At 41.1% G+C, this 20,046-nt stretch overlaps 1 protein-coding gene across 1 annotated transcript in view; it reads left to right on the top strand.

Annotated features, from left to right (window-relative positions):
* Positions 1-19,554, top strand: part of adam12a (ADAM metallopeptidase domain 12a) — a 79,650-nt gene extending 60,096 nt beyond the window's left edge. The window contains exons 12-23 of the mRNA XM_086303945.1: positions 4,937-5,114; positions 9,017-9,106; positions 9,286-9,481; positions 9,574-9,682; positions 10,208-10,406; positions 11,883-11,960; positions 13,571-13,679; positions 13,903-14,038; positions 14,297-14,411; positions 15,521-15,781; positions 17,502-17,677; positions 17,762-19,554. Coding sequence (XP_086160071.1) covers positions 4,937-5,114; positions 9,017-9,106; positions 9,286-9,481; positions 9,574-9,682; positions 10,208-10,406; positions 11,883-11,960; positions 13,571-13,679; positions 13,903-14,038; positions 14,297-14,411; positions 15,521-15,781; positions 17,502-17,677; positions 17,762-17,831 — 1,717 coding nt within the window. The 3' untranslated portion in view covers positions 17,832-19,554. The remainder of the gene's footprint in view (positions 1-4,936; positions 5,115-9,016; positions 9,107-9,285; positions 9,482-9,573; positions 9,683-10,207; positions 10,407-11,882; positions 11,961-13,570; positions 13,680-13,902; positions 14,039-14,296; positions 14,412-15,520; positions 15,782-17,501; positions 17,678-17,761) is intronic.
* Positions 19,555-20,046: the final 492 nt, after the last annotated feature.

Raw genomic sequence — 20,046 nt, 5'->3', positions numbered from 1 at the left:
CATTCTGCCTCTTTATTTATTCCAGGTCAGTACCATAAAGTTTCCCCCATGGGTCCAGTTCAAGGCCCCTGCAGTTGCTTAAAAGCACTATATTTCTACAAACATTTTGCTAAAATTACCCGAATTCTGTTTTTCTTTTTAGAGAGAAAATCAGATATTTTTACGAAACCGTGTTATCTTACACACCTCTACTCAAGGCCTGCTCTGGAAAGAACTGGCACAAATGCCTGTCTGATTATCAGCCCCTCCATTCTGTAATTGAAAGTACTGGCAAGGCTCGCCTACACTCAGTCAATCACGAGTACCGTTTTTTTTTCATAAGTCTCTTTTGTTTTAGTTAAATGGCACAGAGTAATTGTAGGTTCACAGGAACATTGTTGCTTATATACGGGTGCCCTTCAGACTCTCCTGGCCTTGCTGTGGCTCCAGGAATAAGGCAAAGGAGATAATGAGATCCAGTTTGTCATTGTTACTGTGGGGTAGAGAGTGTTTGTAGGGTAGATGATGGGGGCGGGCAATAAAACTGCAAGCTGACCCAGTGCCAACTACACATCTGCACAGAGGACCGCTTGTTTCCTGTTCACACTGGTCACGGCCATTTGTTGCGTCCTCCTCTCTATCCATCTCTGCATCCACCCATTAGCTCTAAATGAGAACACGCTGGTATTTCTCATCCTTTGAGATTATATCTCCTCGACAAACGCACAAACACAAACACAGCAAATGAGCTCATCACTCTTTTGCGGACATATGAGCACGTGCGTGTGTGTGCACAAACATGAGAAATCCACGTTTTTGAAAGACTAATGCAGAAACTACAGTTGTGCATTAGTCTTCCAGTCCTCTTCCATTTTATTCCGTTGTGTCCGAGCTCCAGGTTTGATGATCTGGTTTACTGTTTATTGACCGGTTTTTGTGCTTTCATTCAGAAAGTGCAGCTTTCTGGATGGAAGCTGTTTATCGCAAGGGCCATAAAGTAAGATGTTGAGCTCATAAAACATACAGCAGGGTGTGCAGGACATGAGAATGAAAAAAGAGAGTATAGACTACATTCTGACTGAACAGCAGCTTGGCTCAAATCAAAATGGGATAGAGCGTCTTGGTTTTCAAAAATAAAAAAGATGAATGATTCTCATAATTTTAGAAAAACTGACATGTCATTCTAGCTAAAACATATTGGCTCTTAGGTATATGCAGATAGCACTGATTTTCTGGGCATGCATGTCCTTGATATGTTCTGAAAGAGAGTGTGTTGCAAAATGACTGTAATACAAAGCTGATATATATGTTTTGTCATTAAATAATTAGAAATCACAGAAAGTGAGTCAAAGGCATGCCATGGAAATGTGACTCATGCCCCACTGATGAACAGGAACTCACTAGTGTGCCTTGTTTAATTGGCTCCGTGGGGAAAACAGTGCTCTTCAGTATCTACAACAAGGCCCTGCTGACATGGCATCAAGGAGTAACAGCAGATCATATGACCTAATGGCATCGCTTAGAGCTCGGGCTCTACTTGCATTAAGGAATCTGTAAAAATCCATATGAAATATCTGGTGAAGCAGCAGTCGTTTTGTTCGTCAGTTGTCATGTTCAGCTTCAAATTTTCTTTGTTCACAATTGTGCCAGAACATTAGGTCTTCCTAAATGTATGTCAGTAATAGACTAATTTGGTATTTTTAAAAATATTCCCCCTGGATATTGCAGAAGATCTGATTCATAACCTCATCGCTGTTTTGTGGCTGAAAAGATGCAGTATAAATTGAATTTTTGTGATCTGAACTGCAAGGACGGAAAGGCTGTGAGGAAAAAGCCCCGCTGAGCTAAATTTGGGTCTAACAGCTCTCTGAATTTTAATGTGATACGTTGCAACTAATCACTGGTATAATAGGGTTTGGCTTTAAGGTCATAGTTTACAGCAAACGCTCATATTAAGATGACGCTCGTGTGTTGGTTATTTTATGTTTTAATAAGAAATATGTAGGGAGGCAGGACATTTTGTCAGATATATCTTCCTTTAAAGATTACTTACTTCATTCACCTCTTCAAACAAAACAAACAAACACAAACAAATGTCACAGTTTATCTACCTTGTTGTTGGAGCAGCAAAGCTTCCAGCTCTGTATTGTGCGCTGTGCAGAAATTATTCCTTATCATAGACCGATCCCCACTCTCTCCATTTGCATCGATGTTGCTACACTGTAGTCAGTGATTGTTTTGTACTCTCTTTCAACCATCAAATGCTGGACCTCTGAAGCTTAGGAGCCAACTGTCAAACACTGACTATAAGTCGGAGATGAACCAGAGAGCACAAAAAATATTCAATCTATACTGGAATTAGAGCATGAGTGGGTGGGAAACATTGAGTTCGATAAGACGGAACAAAGATTTGTCGTAAAGGCAAGGTAATTCGACTTAAACCAAGACAAGAATGGGATCAGCTGGGAACAAGATTGAGTCAAACTGGGTCTTTTGGCCGAGACGATGAGTGGTTGTCTTCAGCATTTCCAGTTCACCGTATGCACCAGATGTGCCAGCCATTACTGGCCTTGGCAATGGCCTGCTAGCCCTGAGGACTGCAGCTGCTAAATGCCATCCACTGTAAATCATTGGTGCCTCTGCCTTTTCACAGTCATTATTCCTCCTCCTACCTCCAGATTGTTAGGCTATACCAATTATTTGTGTATTGCCTCTCATAAAGAACAGCTGGATCCCTGAGCAGCTCGTGTATCTCAAGAGTTACAAAAAGAAAAAAAGACGGACGTGAGAGTTTTGTCATGCATTGCACAGGCTGGTAATTGAAGAGCAGGGCTGAGTTCATGGAAACTGAATGAATGCAACGAAGGAGGGGGTTCAACTTTTCAACGGGCAATTTTGGCTCAGGCTTTGGGGGCAAGGAGGAAATCAACAACAGCAGTTGCTAAGGAAGTGCCCTGCTTGTTGAACAGCAGTCTTGACAGCTGTTGATCAGAGAGGAGGAGGAGGGGGAAAGAGGGCACAATTATGGTTATTACTACAGCTGTCTTTAATGCTCTTTCCTTTCACCATTTCATTTCATTACAAAGCCACTCTGATCTTTTGCTTTAATCCAGAATGTCTGGAGATCTGCTTCGAGGTAACCCACTTTTACCTAATGCAACCTGCGAACGGGGTGGGGGGGTCAGCAGCGAGGGGTGATGTAAGCCGCCTCCGCACATGTTGGAAATCAAAGACAAGCCAAGAATGAGGCCGTGCCAAACATTCACAAAGTGTCATGACATATTTAGAGCTGTATTAGATGTGAAAACCCAATCAGAGGGAAACACAATTTGAAAGAGTTGCCAGCATTAAGTTACACAGACGTTTCTCCTTCTCAGAAGTCAAAGATTCCAAAGAGTAAGTGTTTTATAGCTTGTGTGCAATACAGCCAGTAGGTCTCAACAGCTCTACTACATTCATACTGACCTCAGTGAAGTGAAGAATTGTGGGTTGTTTGCAGTTGTGACATTTCCTGTCAACAATCCACCAGAAAAACCTTTAAAAATTACATAAAAATATCATCAAATTAATGCCAGTAAAGTTTTACTAATCTGGATTTCATGTTTGACTGTGTCTATAATATTCAGTTGTTGAGCACGTTGCTGCTGTGGCCAGGTTCAAGATAGATGTGTTTTATATGGTAGAAAAGGTCTCTCTTTCCCATGCAAAGGAAAGAAAATCAGGCTTTTAAAGCCACAGGCACGAACAGGCACGTGGGTGGCAGAGGTGGTAAAGGGTCAGCATTAGTGTTGATGGCATAAATAATAAAATGGCACGATAATAATACATTTTATTTAAATGACACCCTTTTTCAAAAGGGCTTTTACAGACTAGCAAGAAAGCAGAATAAAGCCGATCATTAAGGTCCAACAAAACAAGATAAATCTACGGTGAAGTTGGCGGGGATAGGTGCAAAATGCAAGATACAAGATGACAATTTAAATAATAAATATCAATAAAAGAATAAAAGCAATAGAGCAGAAACAATAAACAATGAAGAAAGACAACGATAAGAGAATAATGGAAAACTGAGACTGTGAGAGATGGCTTCACATAAAAGAGGAAGTGATTTTTAAAGAGGTCACTTATTCAGTGAGACTTATCTGCTTATCTCAGGCGGGTCTCTCCAGAGTCGAGGGGGCCCTGATGAGAATGTACATTTAAAAAAAATTCAAGGGTCCTTCATCACACCGGTTGAACGAGACATTTGGGTATCAAATCATCCACGAATTGTCTCATGCATGTACTTATCTATGAAGCACAGCACTGATATAAGTTTGAAGATTACGTATATATTCATCCATTCCAGCTTTGTGCTGAGTTTTATTGTGTCAGTGGAGTATTAAAAATCTCATATGGTGCTTTTTTATCAGGAGTCACAAAGAATGAGATACAATCTGGACTTATTCATGCACATTTTACACAGACGCTGTCATCTAAGGCACTATATTATCACAGAAAAGCTCAATAAAGCCACATGAGGTCTTTAACAAAGCTTTTGGCAGACACAGCCTTGGGCCGAGTGCTTTCCCCACGGAGCAGACCACCCTCTCTCTCTGTTCCAAAAACAATATTAAAAACACACAATCCCCTATTCCTCCTAAATTTATGGGTGTTGTACGTCTTGCAGAGGAAGCACTTTTTGGGTTGAGTGTTCATAATCCTTTTCTCATAAAATATGTCTAATCAGATCTCCCACTCTCCATGGAGAGAGAAGTCACAGGGGCCCTGTGCTGTTCATATGCTGATGGAACTTTGGAGAGCTCGCTGAGCTCTAGTGGTTAATTGATTTTGTGATTAGCAGCAATTAGCCCTGATTACATTAGACTAAAGAGGGCTCTCGTGGGGGGGATCTCAGTTGTCTTCTTGCTCTCTCTCTCTATTTGTGTGACTCACGTAACATTTCCTTCACTCGCAGGTATCCTTTTCCTACGGTGTTCAGCAGCTGCAGCAGGAAGGACCTCACGGCTAGTTTCGAAAAAGGCGTTGGAATGTGTCTCTTCAATATGCCAGAGGTCAAAGTGCTGTATGGTGGGCAGAAATGTGGCAACGGCTATGTGGAGGAGGGAGAGGAGTGTGACTGTGGAGAACTGGAGGTGAGGGTGCTGTAGGTCATAATAAAAAAAATAAAAAATGTTGTTATTTTCAGGTCTCTTGCAGCTTTTGCCAAAAACTCTTAGCTGCTACTCATAAATCATTGTTAATTATGTTTTCCATTCTACATCAAATTAAATAAGGAGACATGCTAGAGGGGCGTGCTGCCCTGACACTAGTAGTTCGCCTCAGCTTCAAATCTAATGGCACAAAGCTTTTGTATTGCAAACACATTCTTCTGATAATTAGGTTAAAGATATGAGTATGGATTAATTCAATCAGTGGAAAGAAGACATGTTTGCGAGGGTTGATGTCTAATTGTGATACAGTACACTGAGAAGAAGCACTGCTGACAGTTTCACACTGTCAACTAGTGAATTATTTAAATGAATCTGCATTGGCATGCACATATTTAATGGAAGTGCATGTTGCCAACTGTTACAACTGCAGGATGATAAAACAGATAATCGTGATTCGGCTGACAATTAGCAGAGGCGAGCTGCTTATCGAATTATGAAATATGAAGGCGACATCTATTGTGATTTAGAGGGATATTTTGAATTACATAATAGCCTAAATGAGAGAACGCCTTGTTGTCTTTTGTAATTTGTTTATGCTTTTGCCCCCCTATGAGTTCTTTTGTGAGCTGCTCAAGTTTCAGTCAGGGTCACACTGAAAGTGGCCTTGTCCTTAAAAACAAAGCGCTAACATAAGCTCCGCTGACCTGAGCCAGCAACAATAATAAAGCTCTCCACAAAACTGAGCAGAGTCATGCCAACTCAGGCCAGATCAGAGTTCTCAGCCAGCACCCCTCTCCGCCATTAAAAAGCCTCATTAAAAACTCTGGGTCCTGCTCCTCACAATCACTGGCTACTTCTTTTCAGCGTGACTTCTCTGCCTCTTTTTGGCCCCAGGGACCATGGGAAAGGCCCTTAATGGTTTTCAGACTGAAAGAAGTTTTGGAAGGCCCATCATATCAGCTGTGTCCCCTGCCAGCTCCATCCATCCACTTCCTCCCAACTCTTGCAGCATATTCAGACTATAATGGCAAAAGGAAAAGAGCTGACCCTCGGGGGTCCAGACAACCTGCATGAGATCATATATGCACAAGCACACACACACACACACACACACACACACACACACACACACACACACACACACACACACACACACACAGTGCATATCGTATATTCTGAGTCTTGATTGAATTCTTGCTTCCATGTGTATTGGAAAGCAGTGTTACTGATTGGTGCGGTGCATGGGTCACGATAGAGGCTAACAGGAAACAGATGGTGCTCAACAGTGAGATGGGAAATGTTGTTGTAGATCTGCCCTCTCTCTCTCTCCCTCCAAAATGCCTCTGGATGCTATCTAAGTGACCTAAACCAACCAGAGCAATGAAATAAGTGATGGCATGCTGAGTGACAAAAATGTAAACAGAGCATGTCAGTCATCGTATCGCACCTGCTCTATTTCAGATAAATGGAATGGAATCTATAGCTGCCCCTAAAAGTGCGTGATTAAAATATTTTTTTAAATTAATGCACTGATTGGGAACAGTCCCCTCTTTTTTTTTCATCAGCCTCCACATCTGCACCTGGAACGTTCTTGGGAAACTGGACAAAGTTGGAGATGCCTGTAAATTTATAACCATAGTTTAAAAAAAGGGGCATATTTGTATGCTGAGCTTAAACCTCCTTTTGGCAAAGGCTTTTTCAAAAGCTCACAAAATCGTTTTAAATGTGTATTAAAGTGAGGTTATATTTCCACAACGCTTTGATCTATCGCAACCATGCCACAGATGTTTTCTAGTCCATCCATCCATCCATCCATCCATCCATCAATTTTCTGCTTTATGTCTGGGGTGGACACCCTTATTTCTCTGTCCCTGGCCAGCACCTGCAGCTTTTCCAGGGGAGCACTAATAGGTTTAATATCTCTGATATATCCTGGGTCTGCCCTACACCTCATGTTCAGGATGTTTTACAGTCTTCACTGAAATGCCTCAGCCTCACAAAAGTTGTCAAATGGAGTTTAATTTTTCTAAACCATAATCGTTATTGCTAAAAGTATTAACTCACCCATCCAAATCATTGAATTGAGGTGTTCCAATCTTTTCCATGGCCACAGGTGTATAAAATCAAGTACCTAGGCAGGTACTCTCTCAGGTGCTCAGTGAATTCCAGCATGGCACCATGATAGGATGCCACCTGTGCAACAAGTCCAGGTGTGAAATGTGCTCACTACTAAATATCCACAGTCAACTAATAGTGGAATTATAACAAAGTGGAAGTGACAGGGAATGACAGCAACTCAGGCATAAAACGGTAAGCCAAGTAAAGTCACAAAGCGGGGTCAGTGGATGCTGAGGCTAATAGTGCGCAACTTTCTACAGAGTTAATAGCTACAGACCTCCAAACTTCCCGTGGCCTTCAGATTAACTCAAGAACAGTGTAGTGTGGGAACAGTTTGGGGACAGCCCCTTCCTGTTCCAACATGACCGTGCACCAGTGCACAAAGCAAACGTCCATAGCGACATGGATGAGGAAGTTTGGTGTGGAAGAACTTGACTGGCCTGCACAGAGTCCTGACTTCAATCCAAAAGAACAGCTTTGGGATGAAATAGAGGAGAGGCTTTTAGAGGAATGGTCAAAAATTCACACGAACACACTCCTAAACATTGTGGAAAGACAAGCCTTCCCAGAAGAGTTAAGGCTGCTATAGATTCCTTGCAGAAGTGCTTGGCTTATCAATACTAAATATGTACCTGATTGTTTGTTTGTTTTTTACTCAAGCTAAAAAGTGAGCAGTTTGGAATGTTGATTGCTGAAGTTTCACTTAAATATTCCAAATAGTTGTATATAAATTAAGATAACCTTTGCCTATTTAAATTATCGAGCCAGTTTAGTAAGCAAAGTAATTACTGTAGATTGCTTACATTTGTATTCAGAAGAATTGCATCTGAAAATACGAAGAATACCTGAGTGAGCCTTATATCATGGCAGCAGAGTGTGGGTTAAGTTTTTGATTGCTATTGTCACACCTGCCTGAACTGAAGTGGAGTTATTAGCTGTGGAAGTGTTGTGCAAATCAGTCTTTTACAATTTGCTTGTAAAGTAGCATCGTCTGTGTTTATATAATCTAAAGTTTCATTCATTTAAACTTATGTCTTTCTTTGTTATCTTCTCAGACATTGTCTTAGTTGGATTCTTGAGCGTTATGCTAACTTAAAAAAGTATTTTGGCACTTGCTTGCTTATTTAGGGTTTCTGCAGGGTGTGTCCTTTTCTTTTCTCAGGGAATGGGGCGATTGTGGCTCAAGAGTTGGGAGTTCGCCTTGTAATTGGAAGGTTGCCGGTTTGAGCCCCGGCTTGGACAGTCTCGGTCGTTGTGTCCTTGGGCAAGACACTTCACCCGTTGCCTACTGGTGGTGGTCAGAGGGCCCGGTGGTGCCAGTGTCCGGAAGCCTCGCCTCTGTCAGTGCGCCCCAGGGTGGCTGTGGTTACAATGTAGCTGCCATCACCAGTGTGTGAATGGGTGGCTGACTGGTTGTGTAAAGCGCTTTGGGGTCCTTAGGGACTAGTAAAAGCGCTATACAATACCATTCTCTCCTGTTCATTTTACTATTGAGTTCAACATGGTTTCTGGGGTCTGAAAAAATCCTGTCAGATGTTTTTCGAAACCTAGAAACTGCTGTTTCCTTTCTTCACTCAGGTTTTTTTAGTTGCTACGTTACACAGTCCTGCTAGGGCTGCATCCCCTCTGATAACAAAATTTGAGTTTTTGCTCTGGGGTGAAATATGATCTCTTTGTGCTGAGTTAATTCTTCTTCACTTTTGTTCCCTCTTATTTACTTTTCCTTTCTCTGCTTGTCTTCTTTTACTATTCTTTTCCATCGGAAGGAATGTATGAATCCCTGCTGCAATGCCACCACCTGCACTCTGAAAGGAGATGCTGTTTGTGCACATGGACAGTGCTGCCAGGACTGTCAGGTAATATGTGTTATAGTATTTCAGTACAAAGTATTTTTACAGACATCTTACAAAAAAGTTATTTTCTCTGATTAACTTGATTTGACATCCTTTAATCCGATGTAGTAGAAATGTGTTTTTTGGCGTAATTCACATTTCTCTGGGCTTCACTGTGGGTCTTTGTCTTTGTTGTCGTGTAGCTGAAGCCATCAGGCACACTGTGCCGTGAATCCAGCAACTCTTGTGATCTGCCTGAGTTTTGCACCGGTACCAGTCCTCACTGTCCCTCCAACGTCTACCTTCATGATGGCCATGGCTGCCACAACGTGGACGGCTACTGTTATAATGGCATTTGTCAGACTCATGAACAGCAGTGCATAACACTGTGGGGCCACGGTACGTGAAAAATCCCCCTTGCTGCGTCACACTCAACAGTTCAACAATTGTTGCGATTTTTTTTCTTTTTATGTGTTTAATGCATCTTGCAGGAGCCAAGCCAGCTCCAGGCATCTGCTTTGAAAGGGTCAACTCAGCAGGAGACCCTTATGGCAACTGTGGCAAGGACACAAAAGGCTCCTTTGCCAAATGTGAAGTGCGGTAAGTCCTGATGTCGCCATAGAAACTAGTGAATGTATTCAATAGCATGTGATTTATGGAATGCAGTTAGGAACATAAAGCATATTGTACCTATTTCATAAAAAATGCATATACCTCATTGAAATAGGAGCACTTTTTCAATGCTAGGCACCACTCTGTGTGACTGAATGAGGCTGACACAGTTTTCTCAGTAGTTAAGAAAAATAAAGCAAAAATGCCAGATTGGTGTCTCAGTTTTATGAAGCTTTTTTCCCCCCAAGTAGCGGATCCATTAGATGATAGAAAATAATCATTAGTTGGAGTCCTAATTGAGGGTTGCAGAGTCATTTGATGTAATGCAACAAGTTCTGTCTCTAAAATCTCAGTTGTGATCTGGAAACGGCGTAAACGAGCTGCCTGTTCTTCAGTTTCTTTAATTGGACAGAAGGAGAAAGATGAAAATGAAAATAAAGCTCCTCGTATCCACAAAACAGTGACATGTAATTTAATTATTGTATTGTTATTCCCCTTGGTGTTTGTTTACAGAGATGCAAAATGTGGCAAAATCCAGTGTCAAGGAGGAGCTAATCGCCCAGTAATTGGCACCAACGCTGTTTCAATTGAAACCAACATACCCCTTCAGGAAGGGGGAAGAATACTGTGCCGAGGTACGCATGTCTACTTGGGTGATGACATGCCTGATCCTGGCTTGGTCCTGACAGGAACCAAGTGTGGAGATGAAATGGTGAGAGCTAAGGCTTGTGCTTTCAGTCTCATTACATTTATCAGTTATGATTAAGTAGATGTTGCTATTTCTATGAGCAGTTCATGAAAGATGCCTATTGTGCTTTTCATATCTTCTATCATATATACTGTTACAACAATGGATCCTCATGTTTAATAATGAGGTCAGCATATGTGCAGATAATCCCTATGGGCCAACATTTCAGACTTCTGAAGGCTCTAAAAGATTAGTTTCAAACAGGTTGTCTACTCTCATCTCAAGGGCACAGCACTCCCACCTACCTGCAGTTCAGACCTTCTGTTTGTGAGGACCAGTCAATCAGAAGAATGTAGCCTATATAAAGGGGGAATGGAGCTTAAATGGCTTGCTTTATCCAGTGAAAGAACTGGTAGATCTTTTAATGAACAGTTATAAATGAAAGAGAGGGTGATTTTCTTTTATATTAAACATCATCATTGTAATCAAGAAATGAAATAACATCAAATCAAACCACTGAATGTGAAAAACGGTTGGTCCACTGTCCTAAAAATGTATGCGTTAAGGTACATACCAAAAAAGGAAAAGGAGAAGTGCTTATTAACTTCCAGTCAGGGTGGAGAACTCCATCCAACATAAACATGCTGTGAAAAAAGCACAAAAGACATACATGGAAAAAGGTTACCAAAATAAAACAGGAAGTGGCTTGTAGTAAAACACAGGAAGCACACTGAATCTGCGTCCCAATTCTTTGGATGTATAATTCGGAAGAGTGCCTAGATAGGTTGCAGTCCCTGATTTGGGTTGTAACTACAGACAGAGACAAAAACAGAGAAAACGTGGTTCAAAATCATAACAACAAAAACAAATATGAAAGTAATAGCACCAATGCTAATCTGTAAGTCGATATAAACACAAAACTTATTGCTGAGAAATAAGAGTGGAGAAGGGGTGGAGTGAAAGGCCATGACTAAGATGTTTTGAGGAGTTCTTTAAGCCGTGTCCTTTTGTCATTTCAGACTTGCACTGGCTCAGACTCTTAACTGACTTAACATTATTCAGTCTATTTGGCATCTCCTAGTGTTCATCAATCTAGCCATTGGTCATTTCGCTGATACAGTTAGTCCATTTAGTCTAATTTAGCTCTCTATGAGCCTCGACTCTTAAGGAGGATCTACCCTCCGCCCTCATCTGCAAAGACATTACATTCTGTGCCCGCTGCTGCCAAGCTCATCTTCACATTCTGCTGTGCTATACTCTCTTTGTGTCTGGTGCCTTTAAGGAGACATATAATACATTTCTGATACATTCCCATCAGTGGTGACATCGTTTTATTTCATGCTATACTGATTTACCGCTGAAGTGCCTGTCAGAAGCAAATTAAAAGAAAGGGCATAGCGCCTCTGTCTGTTTTTACCTTAAAAATGAAAGGGTTTGGAAATTTACTGACATTGTTTTTGAGCTCACACTGTTGATTTTTCGTGTCGTTTTCTGCTTCAGATGTGTTTGAATCGTCAGTGCCAGAACGTCAGTGTTTTCGGTGTGCACGATTGTTCGGCCAAGTGCAGCGGTCGAGGGGTGAGTACAGTACGTTTCATCCTGTTTCGCTGTTTGAAAAAAAACGATGTGATAGTTGTCAATCCTAAAACAAACCGTATTCCGTCTTCACATCAGCTCGTTTGGGCTGTAATGTGTTCAGAATGCCCAGTACACACTGGCTAGAGAGCCATTACACTGCCTTGCAATCAATCACTCTGAATGCTGAAAGGTTCAATCAATTAGACATAATGATTTCATTTCCGTTCTGCGTAAAGGGTCATTCATCATACCATCAGGCAGTCTTCCTTGTCCCGAAAAATCTGTTGAAATCTGAAGGCCCGGCTTTGTTTGGCCAAACCCTCGGAGCAATGACACACAGTCTGACTTTGAGCTGGGGAAAATAGAGATTAGATTTTTCTTAAATGCCACCCATCAAATGTCTACGGGTGGTCCTGTTAGAGATGAAATGTATGGCTTTGTAGTATTAAATTTCCTGGTGAAGCCCAGAGGCTTTGGCTGTGACTGTGACTGTTTAAGTTGCTCTTTCATCAAATGCATACAGACGAAAGAATTGCGACTGTCTGTTAAAGTGAAACGTGTCCGGGTGTTATACAGCGATATTTGTTTGTGTAGCGCCATAAGACATGTCTATGAAATTTTAAGGAATGTTTTACTTGCTGAAATAAAAAGAGACAGGGCACCTCTGCATGTACAGATTAGATCAAGATGTTGCCTTGGAGAGAGGCCCTCACCTGTTCCATATTACTCAGATAGGGAATCCTCTTAGACTTCACCATTCCTGCACGACAGGAAGAGGGAGAGAGAGATTATAAAAATGTGGTTTAAGAGAAAGGGTCTGCTCTGAATTTTATACCAGACATTTTTGCTACGCGGAGCCTAGCAGGGCTGGCTGTTGGTCGATTCTGTCTGCTTCATGCGGCACATAAAGAATGGAAATGATTTTATCATCTGTTCATTCATCAGTTTTCGACTGCTTATTTGGGTCATGGGTGTAGGAGGGCATCGGTTTTAGCAGATCTGCCCAGACTTCCCTCTGCCTGGCCATTACCTGCAGTTCTTTCAGTAGGCATTGCCAAGCCAGCAGAGAGATGTAATCTCTCCAGTGTGTCCCGAATCTCCACGAAACACTTCACCTAGGAGATGTCTAGAAGGCATCTTAGATAAATGCCCAGACCTCTTCAGCTGGGTAATTTTAATGCAGAGGAACAGCAGTTCTACTTTGAGCCCCTCCCGAACGACTGAGCTCCTTACCCTATCTCTTAAGGGCGAGCTCAGACACCCTTCAGAGGAAGCTTATTTCTGCCACTTTATATCTCAAGCAAAAATCCCACATTTACTTATTCTATCGTATTAAATTTGAGAAATTGTTACTTTGCTGTAAAGTAAATGAAAATTTACTACTTCTTTTTTCGGCAACTCAATTTCTAATTTCTGAGATTTTTTTTTAACATTGAGAAATTTACTATGATATTGTATTGAATCACTCTGCATCCCTTTGCATAAACATAACTCATTTGTAACCTATTAAATTTAAGCAGCATAATAAATGTATGGAGTGTAAAAGGTGTTAAAAATAGGGGGGCGCTTGGTCTCATATAATAGTTAACTGTCCTTTTAATATACTGTAGGTGTGCAATAACAACAAGAACTGTCACTGTGAGGCTCACTGGGCGCCTCCCTTCTGTGACAAGGCAGGTTTCGGTGGGAGTGTGGACAGTGGTCCGATCAGACAAGCAGGTAAGTCAGTAGCTGTTACACCACAGGAGTGATTTATTACATTTCAGGTCATTAAATTAAAGGTTTTCAGAGTGTCATTTTTCAGCATTTTTACCATAATATACAATAAATTGTGGACTTATGTTTAGACACAAACTCCATGTGAGAAATCCTGAAATTCTGAAGTAATAATGGAATAAACTTGGAGAATACTCCCAAAACTTTTGTGTGTGTTTCTGAGCAGACAATGGGAATCTGACAGTGGGCATTCTGGTAGCTCTACTCGTCGTCCTGGGTGCCGGTCTGACCATGTGCATCAAGAGAAAAACTCTACTGAGACTTCTATTTACAAGCAAAAAAAATCCAATAGAGAAGATCAGGTGTGTTTTCAGCCCGTAATAGTGGAATGATTTCTAGATATAATGCATCTTTTTTGTAACAGATCAAGGTCCGTAAATGAAAACAACAGGTGCCATTGAGCGGGCGAGTCTTTATGATTGGTCACACTGTGAATCCAATTACAGTGGTGAATTTACTTTTGATTGCACAGTTTAAATTATATTACTATTGTAACTGGTGTATGATTAATATAATAAAGTATTTAATTACAGATATATAATTTCTCCTTTATATTACAGATCAGTAAGCGCCGCAATCAGTGGACCAACAGCTCCTAACCAGCCTCCATCAGCAAGCTTAACCTCTCCATCCCGACCGGCACCGCCTCTGCCTCACAGTGCCACCATCTTCAAGGTCACTAGATTGCACACATCTGCTTTTGACCGGCCGATCGCATACACACCAATAGATGTGGCTCTGACAAATGGAGGATCAGCAATAGATTATCCTTGCTGTTTTATTTTTCCTGGAATGCCGCAGCTGTTTCGACAGCGCACATCATTCTCAACTAGATTGACGTGCTGTTTTCACACAAATGGCAGCTCATTCAAATCCAATTAAATCATCCTTTTCCATATGGACTTGTAGAGGAGGTTGTGATAATGGAGTCTGTGGCGAGCAGCATGTTCAGGCACTCTAATACATTTCATGTCATTAACAGCTGTCTGTTAAGAGAGAAACTGATTCATCTGCACATGAAGAATGTTGATGCAGCTGCTTAGTTGACTTCTAAAGCCATCTTGTTGCTCGTAATTGCAAGGCAGAAACCGCATTTTGCTGTACTTGTGTGCCTACATCGCTGTATGCCTTTACCTCCCCCCCTACATTATTGCCCTGACTTAGTTTGTAATGGGAAGTGACCCGTGATCGATCGAGTTAGGGGCTGCTGAAGGATAAGAGAAACTGTGTCAGAAGAGCCTTTTGTGTTGCAGGGTGGCACACAAGTGGAGTAAGCTGTTGTGCATTACCATGAGATTGGTGTTTTCAGTTAGTGGCATGTGGTTTTCATTTGGGGTCAACGGTAAAAAGAGAGAGGATGTAAAGCTGTTTGATGTAGGCACAGAGCAGGTGAGGTCATTTTCCAGTTGTTGGGAGCTGCATTAAACTGCCGCCTGAATGCATGTGTGCCTGCCTTTGTATGTCTTATATTGTGTTTAAGCTGTGCACATCTGGACAGGTTTAAATATCAAGCAAGACTCATATTTTGGCTCTTTAGCTGTGTTCATCTTTTAAGAAGCCCAAGCGAGTGCTCATGGGATAGTCGTGGTCTTTTCCCTTTACGAAGTCACCTGATGTCGACTCGGGGGAATAGAGAGCAACTAAGTGGGAGTGTTTGATTTATGTATCTTTGAAAGCATCAGGAAGGACAGCAGAGGAAGACGAGGAGATTATCATGATTGTTTCTGATAGGAAGCAGACGGTTTCTCTTCTGACAAACTCTTTCAACTTTAATCTCTCTGTAGCCTCCTCACCGAGGGCCAGAGGCGGGGCTCCCACCGGCCCCCTTCCCTCCCCACAGCCTGCATAGACTGCCCCAGTGCCCTCCAGTTCACCTTAGCCACCCAGTCCCTCTTTCCCTTACCGTGTCCCTCTCCCCTGGCCCTGGGCAACCGAGACCCCCAGTCCGTCCTCCTCACCGAGCCCCTCCGCCTCACATCCACGTCGCACCCAGAGGGGCGTCATTTCACAGTGCATCACACCACAACTCTTGCAGGATGGTCATGGTGAGTGAATTTCCTGTTTCCTCAGTTGGAAACATTTTATTCGATGATGTTACTTACTGTAATTTCGCCACCGCTGTGTCTGGGGAGCTTTTACTCGCTACCCAGGCCTGTAATACCCAACCGGGGAAATGATGATGTTCGATGCACTTTCAAATTGCTGTTTTTTGATGTCGACTGTTTTCATGGTTCTTTCGTGTGCTATAAAAGCAGAGGCATGTTGACAGTTATGCACAGTCACATAAAATAACGAGGTTAGCCCAGGAGCTAGCGCCATCCAAGCAAAGCTTGAGCTCTACAACAAAAACCACAACATAAATAATAAAAATGGAGCCAGACTCACAGGAGGGGAGCGTGTGAGGGCAGCAACTGCAAGGAGCAAGTATGTACAAATATCACAGGGTGGCAAACTTATTGCCACTGTTATTGCATGGGCTTTAGTTATGGCATTGCAGGGTTTCAAAACTGAGAGGAACAGAAAGCCAAATAGTAATTCTTATTTGACTTTAAACTGATTTGATTTGTACTCTTGGAGGTACTCAAGCCCAAAGAGACAGAAGTAAAAAGAGCCAATCTAAATGATTTGAGTGTTTGAGTGTTGTTAAAAAGACAGAAACTGATTGGAGATCATTGGTGCACGATTCTTTCAGGCTCAGATGAACAAGGTTGGATCTCAGACAAAAATTGTCGGCATTCATTTCCAGCCTTGGCTGCTTTTATGTTTCGGTTCTGTAACATTGAATATTATCGAAAACGTTTGCAAATGTCACCTTTGCCTGTGGAAAAAGCATAAAGGTCATCCATTGTTACTAATTGATCAAGAAAACTGAACATAATTGAACCCCAGCGACCCCAGGAATACTGCCGAATTTCTTTTTTTGCATTAAATATCTATAATGTATTTATGTTGAAACTACCATATACATAAAAAACAAATAACAACGTGAGAAAACAAAGATTTAATCATATAACAAATGTCTTCCAGGTGACAGTTACAATAGGTGACAAATGCTGTGTATTGCACAAGATGCCAGAAAAAACACACAGAGACACAAAGCACAATACAGCGTGCATGATAACATCTTCTAAAAAGCAGATTGATAATATATAGTATTGACTGCTGGAGAATTTTTAAAAAGCACCCGTCGATTTCATAAAAGCTCATACACCTGTTCAAAATGTGGCGTACAGAAGCTCTTGGCTGTTTTTACTTTAAGAAGTAGGCCCTCTCAGCTGCACCTATTAAATGGCAAAGTGATTCCTGTTGGCAGCAGGCTTCATCAACTGTATCTTTAGCAGCTGTTTGGCAGCTCCAGGATGTTAACAAAGAACATAAGTCATGAGTGAAATCTCTCTGCTGCGGGCTTTGAAGCACTGTTAAATGTGAGAGCTCCACCTGAGGAAGTGAGCGGGGTTTTAGACAGACTGTTTTGTGGGTGTGTGAGGTCTGAGGTTCATCCCTGTTGATCCTTTCTCTCTGTGGTGTTTGTGGAAATGTCTCCTTAGCCCAGGAGAAGAGTAGGGAATGAATCATGATCTCTGTATTCTAGAGAAGATTTAAACAGCATGATAGTTTTCCTGTTATTAGTTGGTTAGAGAAGACAGCGTCGGCGCCTCAAAGAGAAGCTCAAAGAAAAGCAGGCATTGGCTATAATTATCTGACTGTTAGTGCCACCTGGTGGTGAGTTTCCATCATTATTTAAAAGTGTCTGTCCTTTAATAGGAATTGGAGAAGCCCAGTCCTCCTCAGAAACCTCTACCTGCTGATCCAAGGGGGTCTCGACTGGTGCGAAGTCCCTCTGTTCAGCAGAGCCAAACCGCAGGCCAAGGACCTCCTAGTGTCTGTGGCCCTGTGCCTGCCGTACCCAGACCTCCACGTCCTATCCCACACCTCAACAGGTGGGTTCAAACCTTACCTGGATATATTTAACTCGCTGAAACATTTTTTTTTTACTTTTTTTTTCCACTTTTCTCTTCCTCTAGGCCGAGTCCCAAGCACCCCCCAACACTACCAAAGCCTTGCATTATTGCCAACGTCAAATACAGCAGCTGAGATTTTGGCCAGAAGGGACATTGTTATGATAAGACTGAAAAGATTTGCACTATGAAAACTCTGAAAAACCTTAAAAAGGTGGTGGCTTCTCTGAGTTTTGAATCAGGAGACCTGCCGTGTCCCTTTTGGTGCTCTGTCTCTGAATGGTGCTACGAGTCTGAGCTCAGGTACATGTAAAGTATTTATATTCAGTATTTATTGCCACGCAGTGCACTGTGCCAGACACTTTTAAGACATGGTAGCAACTTTGAATTTTGAATTACTTGTTTTCGTTTCGCGCCTTCACATCAGCCGACGTTTATGAAGGAGAGCGATCTGTGAAATTGTGCCAACGGAGACGCTTTTGTGGAATGTGTTTAAATGAAGGGAACCCTTTACATTGTGGTTTTGTTTTGCGTCATAAGTGAAGAATTTCAAAAGAGTTGTGCAATGATAGATGGGAGCATCAAACAACATTTGTAGTATTTTTTTTTTTTAATCCACTGGGGTTTTCTTGAAGGGTAACGCTCTGCATAGCAACTTTGGGCCATCTGACAAGGCTTGAAACAACTGCAGCAAAGGAGATTGTGATATTAATACAACAGATCTTTGATGCGTTCTGCAATCAAGAAGACGGGTCGTTTCTTGGCTCAAAAATGAAATCCAGGCCTGTTCCTTTTTCTTCGTCATTTTTATCACGGAAAGGTAACAAATTCAACTGTGAAATGTCACTGATTTGCCATTTCCTTTTCATTTGCAAGGCCCAATATGCACTCTTGAGGGATCCGGGTACAGAGATCTAAAATGAGCCAAGATCAAGAAAGTATCCCTCAGAAAGAGTAAACCTATCTGAAATATTTGCTTTGCTAAAGGTCATGTGTGTTTTTAATTTTTTTTCCCTTCTATGCTTGCTGCACCAAGGACTAGATTAAATCATGGAATCACTGATGACTTGCTTAAAGGTGTTCCTCGCATGTAAACAGCCAAAGTCTGGCTGCGGTGTTCATATGTGCATTTTTAACATGTTTTTATCTAACTGGAAAGGACAGTTTTACTTGATAAGAAAACATTTTTAGATTTCATTCTGCCACAGAAATGATGTTTAATGGTTACTCAGTATATGCTGACTCACTCAAGTGTATCTGGGCTTCTGTTCATTTTTTAGTTTTCCTTTTTTTTTTTTTAACATTTCTACTTTACATATTTTAGATAATCTTTTAAAAAATGAACACTGTTTTATCATTTTGGTTTACTTAATGTTTTTGCTGGATTGCAGTGCATCATATATAAATACATATATACATCCACAATGAGCAACATTTCCTTTGAGCACCGCTGTTGTTCACAAATATGTCTGCTAAAAACTGATATGGATAGAATTTTGTTACTTTTGATACTCTTTATAATAATGCACTAGTTTTACATGCATTGCTTTATTTACTTTGCTTTTTCAATGCTGTCTGTCTATGCCTAATAGAGACCTGTTTGTATGTTACATTGTATGTTCTTTGTATGTTGTGTTACAGGTGAGCACATTTTTTTTTCATGGAGAATTTTTGTTAAGGATTGTTCTTTAAGGCATCATATGTAAAACAAAAACAAAAAAACACTTAAAGTGTCTGTGTCTGATCATGGTATTTTAAACAATCAGTATTAGTAAACCTGTTTTTTACACTGAAAACATTTGTTATTGACTTTTTATGCTTTTTTTATTACATTCACAGAAACACAGGCGACACTTGAACTCATCAATTAAAGATTCAAAACTGAAAAAAACAATGACATGTTCATTCCACAAGCCTGAGCCAGTGTAAATACAAAAAGATTTCATCCAGCTTCACATTTCAAAACCTCAGTGTCAGAACCCTCTGGCACTTTTTATGCTTAATAAACCAATTTTAAATTACATTTCAAATAATAAACATTATAATAAGGGTGATCTAACATTTTAGAGCAGCATTTATTTTCAGAAAAGTCTAAGGCTTCATACTTGCTGTAAAAGCTTATCTCATTTTAATGCTGTGAGCCTTTTTCTTAAAGCAATTTGACAAGGTCTCCATAGGGGATAGAAATAAGGCTTAAATCAATAGAACTGCTTACTATCAGGATTCGCTTGCAGTGATGTGGTGGAGTTAAGTGGTTGTGTGTAATTAAAAGGATAATGAAAGGAAACTTTGGGGAGGAAATCTCTTGTTGATAAGAAATTGAGGCCGCGCGCTAACGAAGACAAATGTTT

The sequence above is a fragment of the Aulonocara sp. 'chitande type north' Nkhata Bay genome, linkage group LG8, assembly GCF_057382095.1.
Source record: "Aulonocara sp. 'chitande type north' Nkhata Bay isolate Kocher_YH1m ecotype deep benthic linkage group LG8, A_spYH_male_GT1.1, whole genome shotgun sequence".
NCBI classification, from domain to species: Eukaryota; Metazoa; Chordata; class Actinopteri; order Cichliformes; family Cichlidae; genus Aulonocara; species Aulonocara sp. 'chitande type north' Nkhata Bay.
Note: the sequence above shows the minus strand (reverse complement) of the source record. Positions and strands in the feature narration are given on the sequence as shown.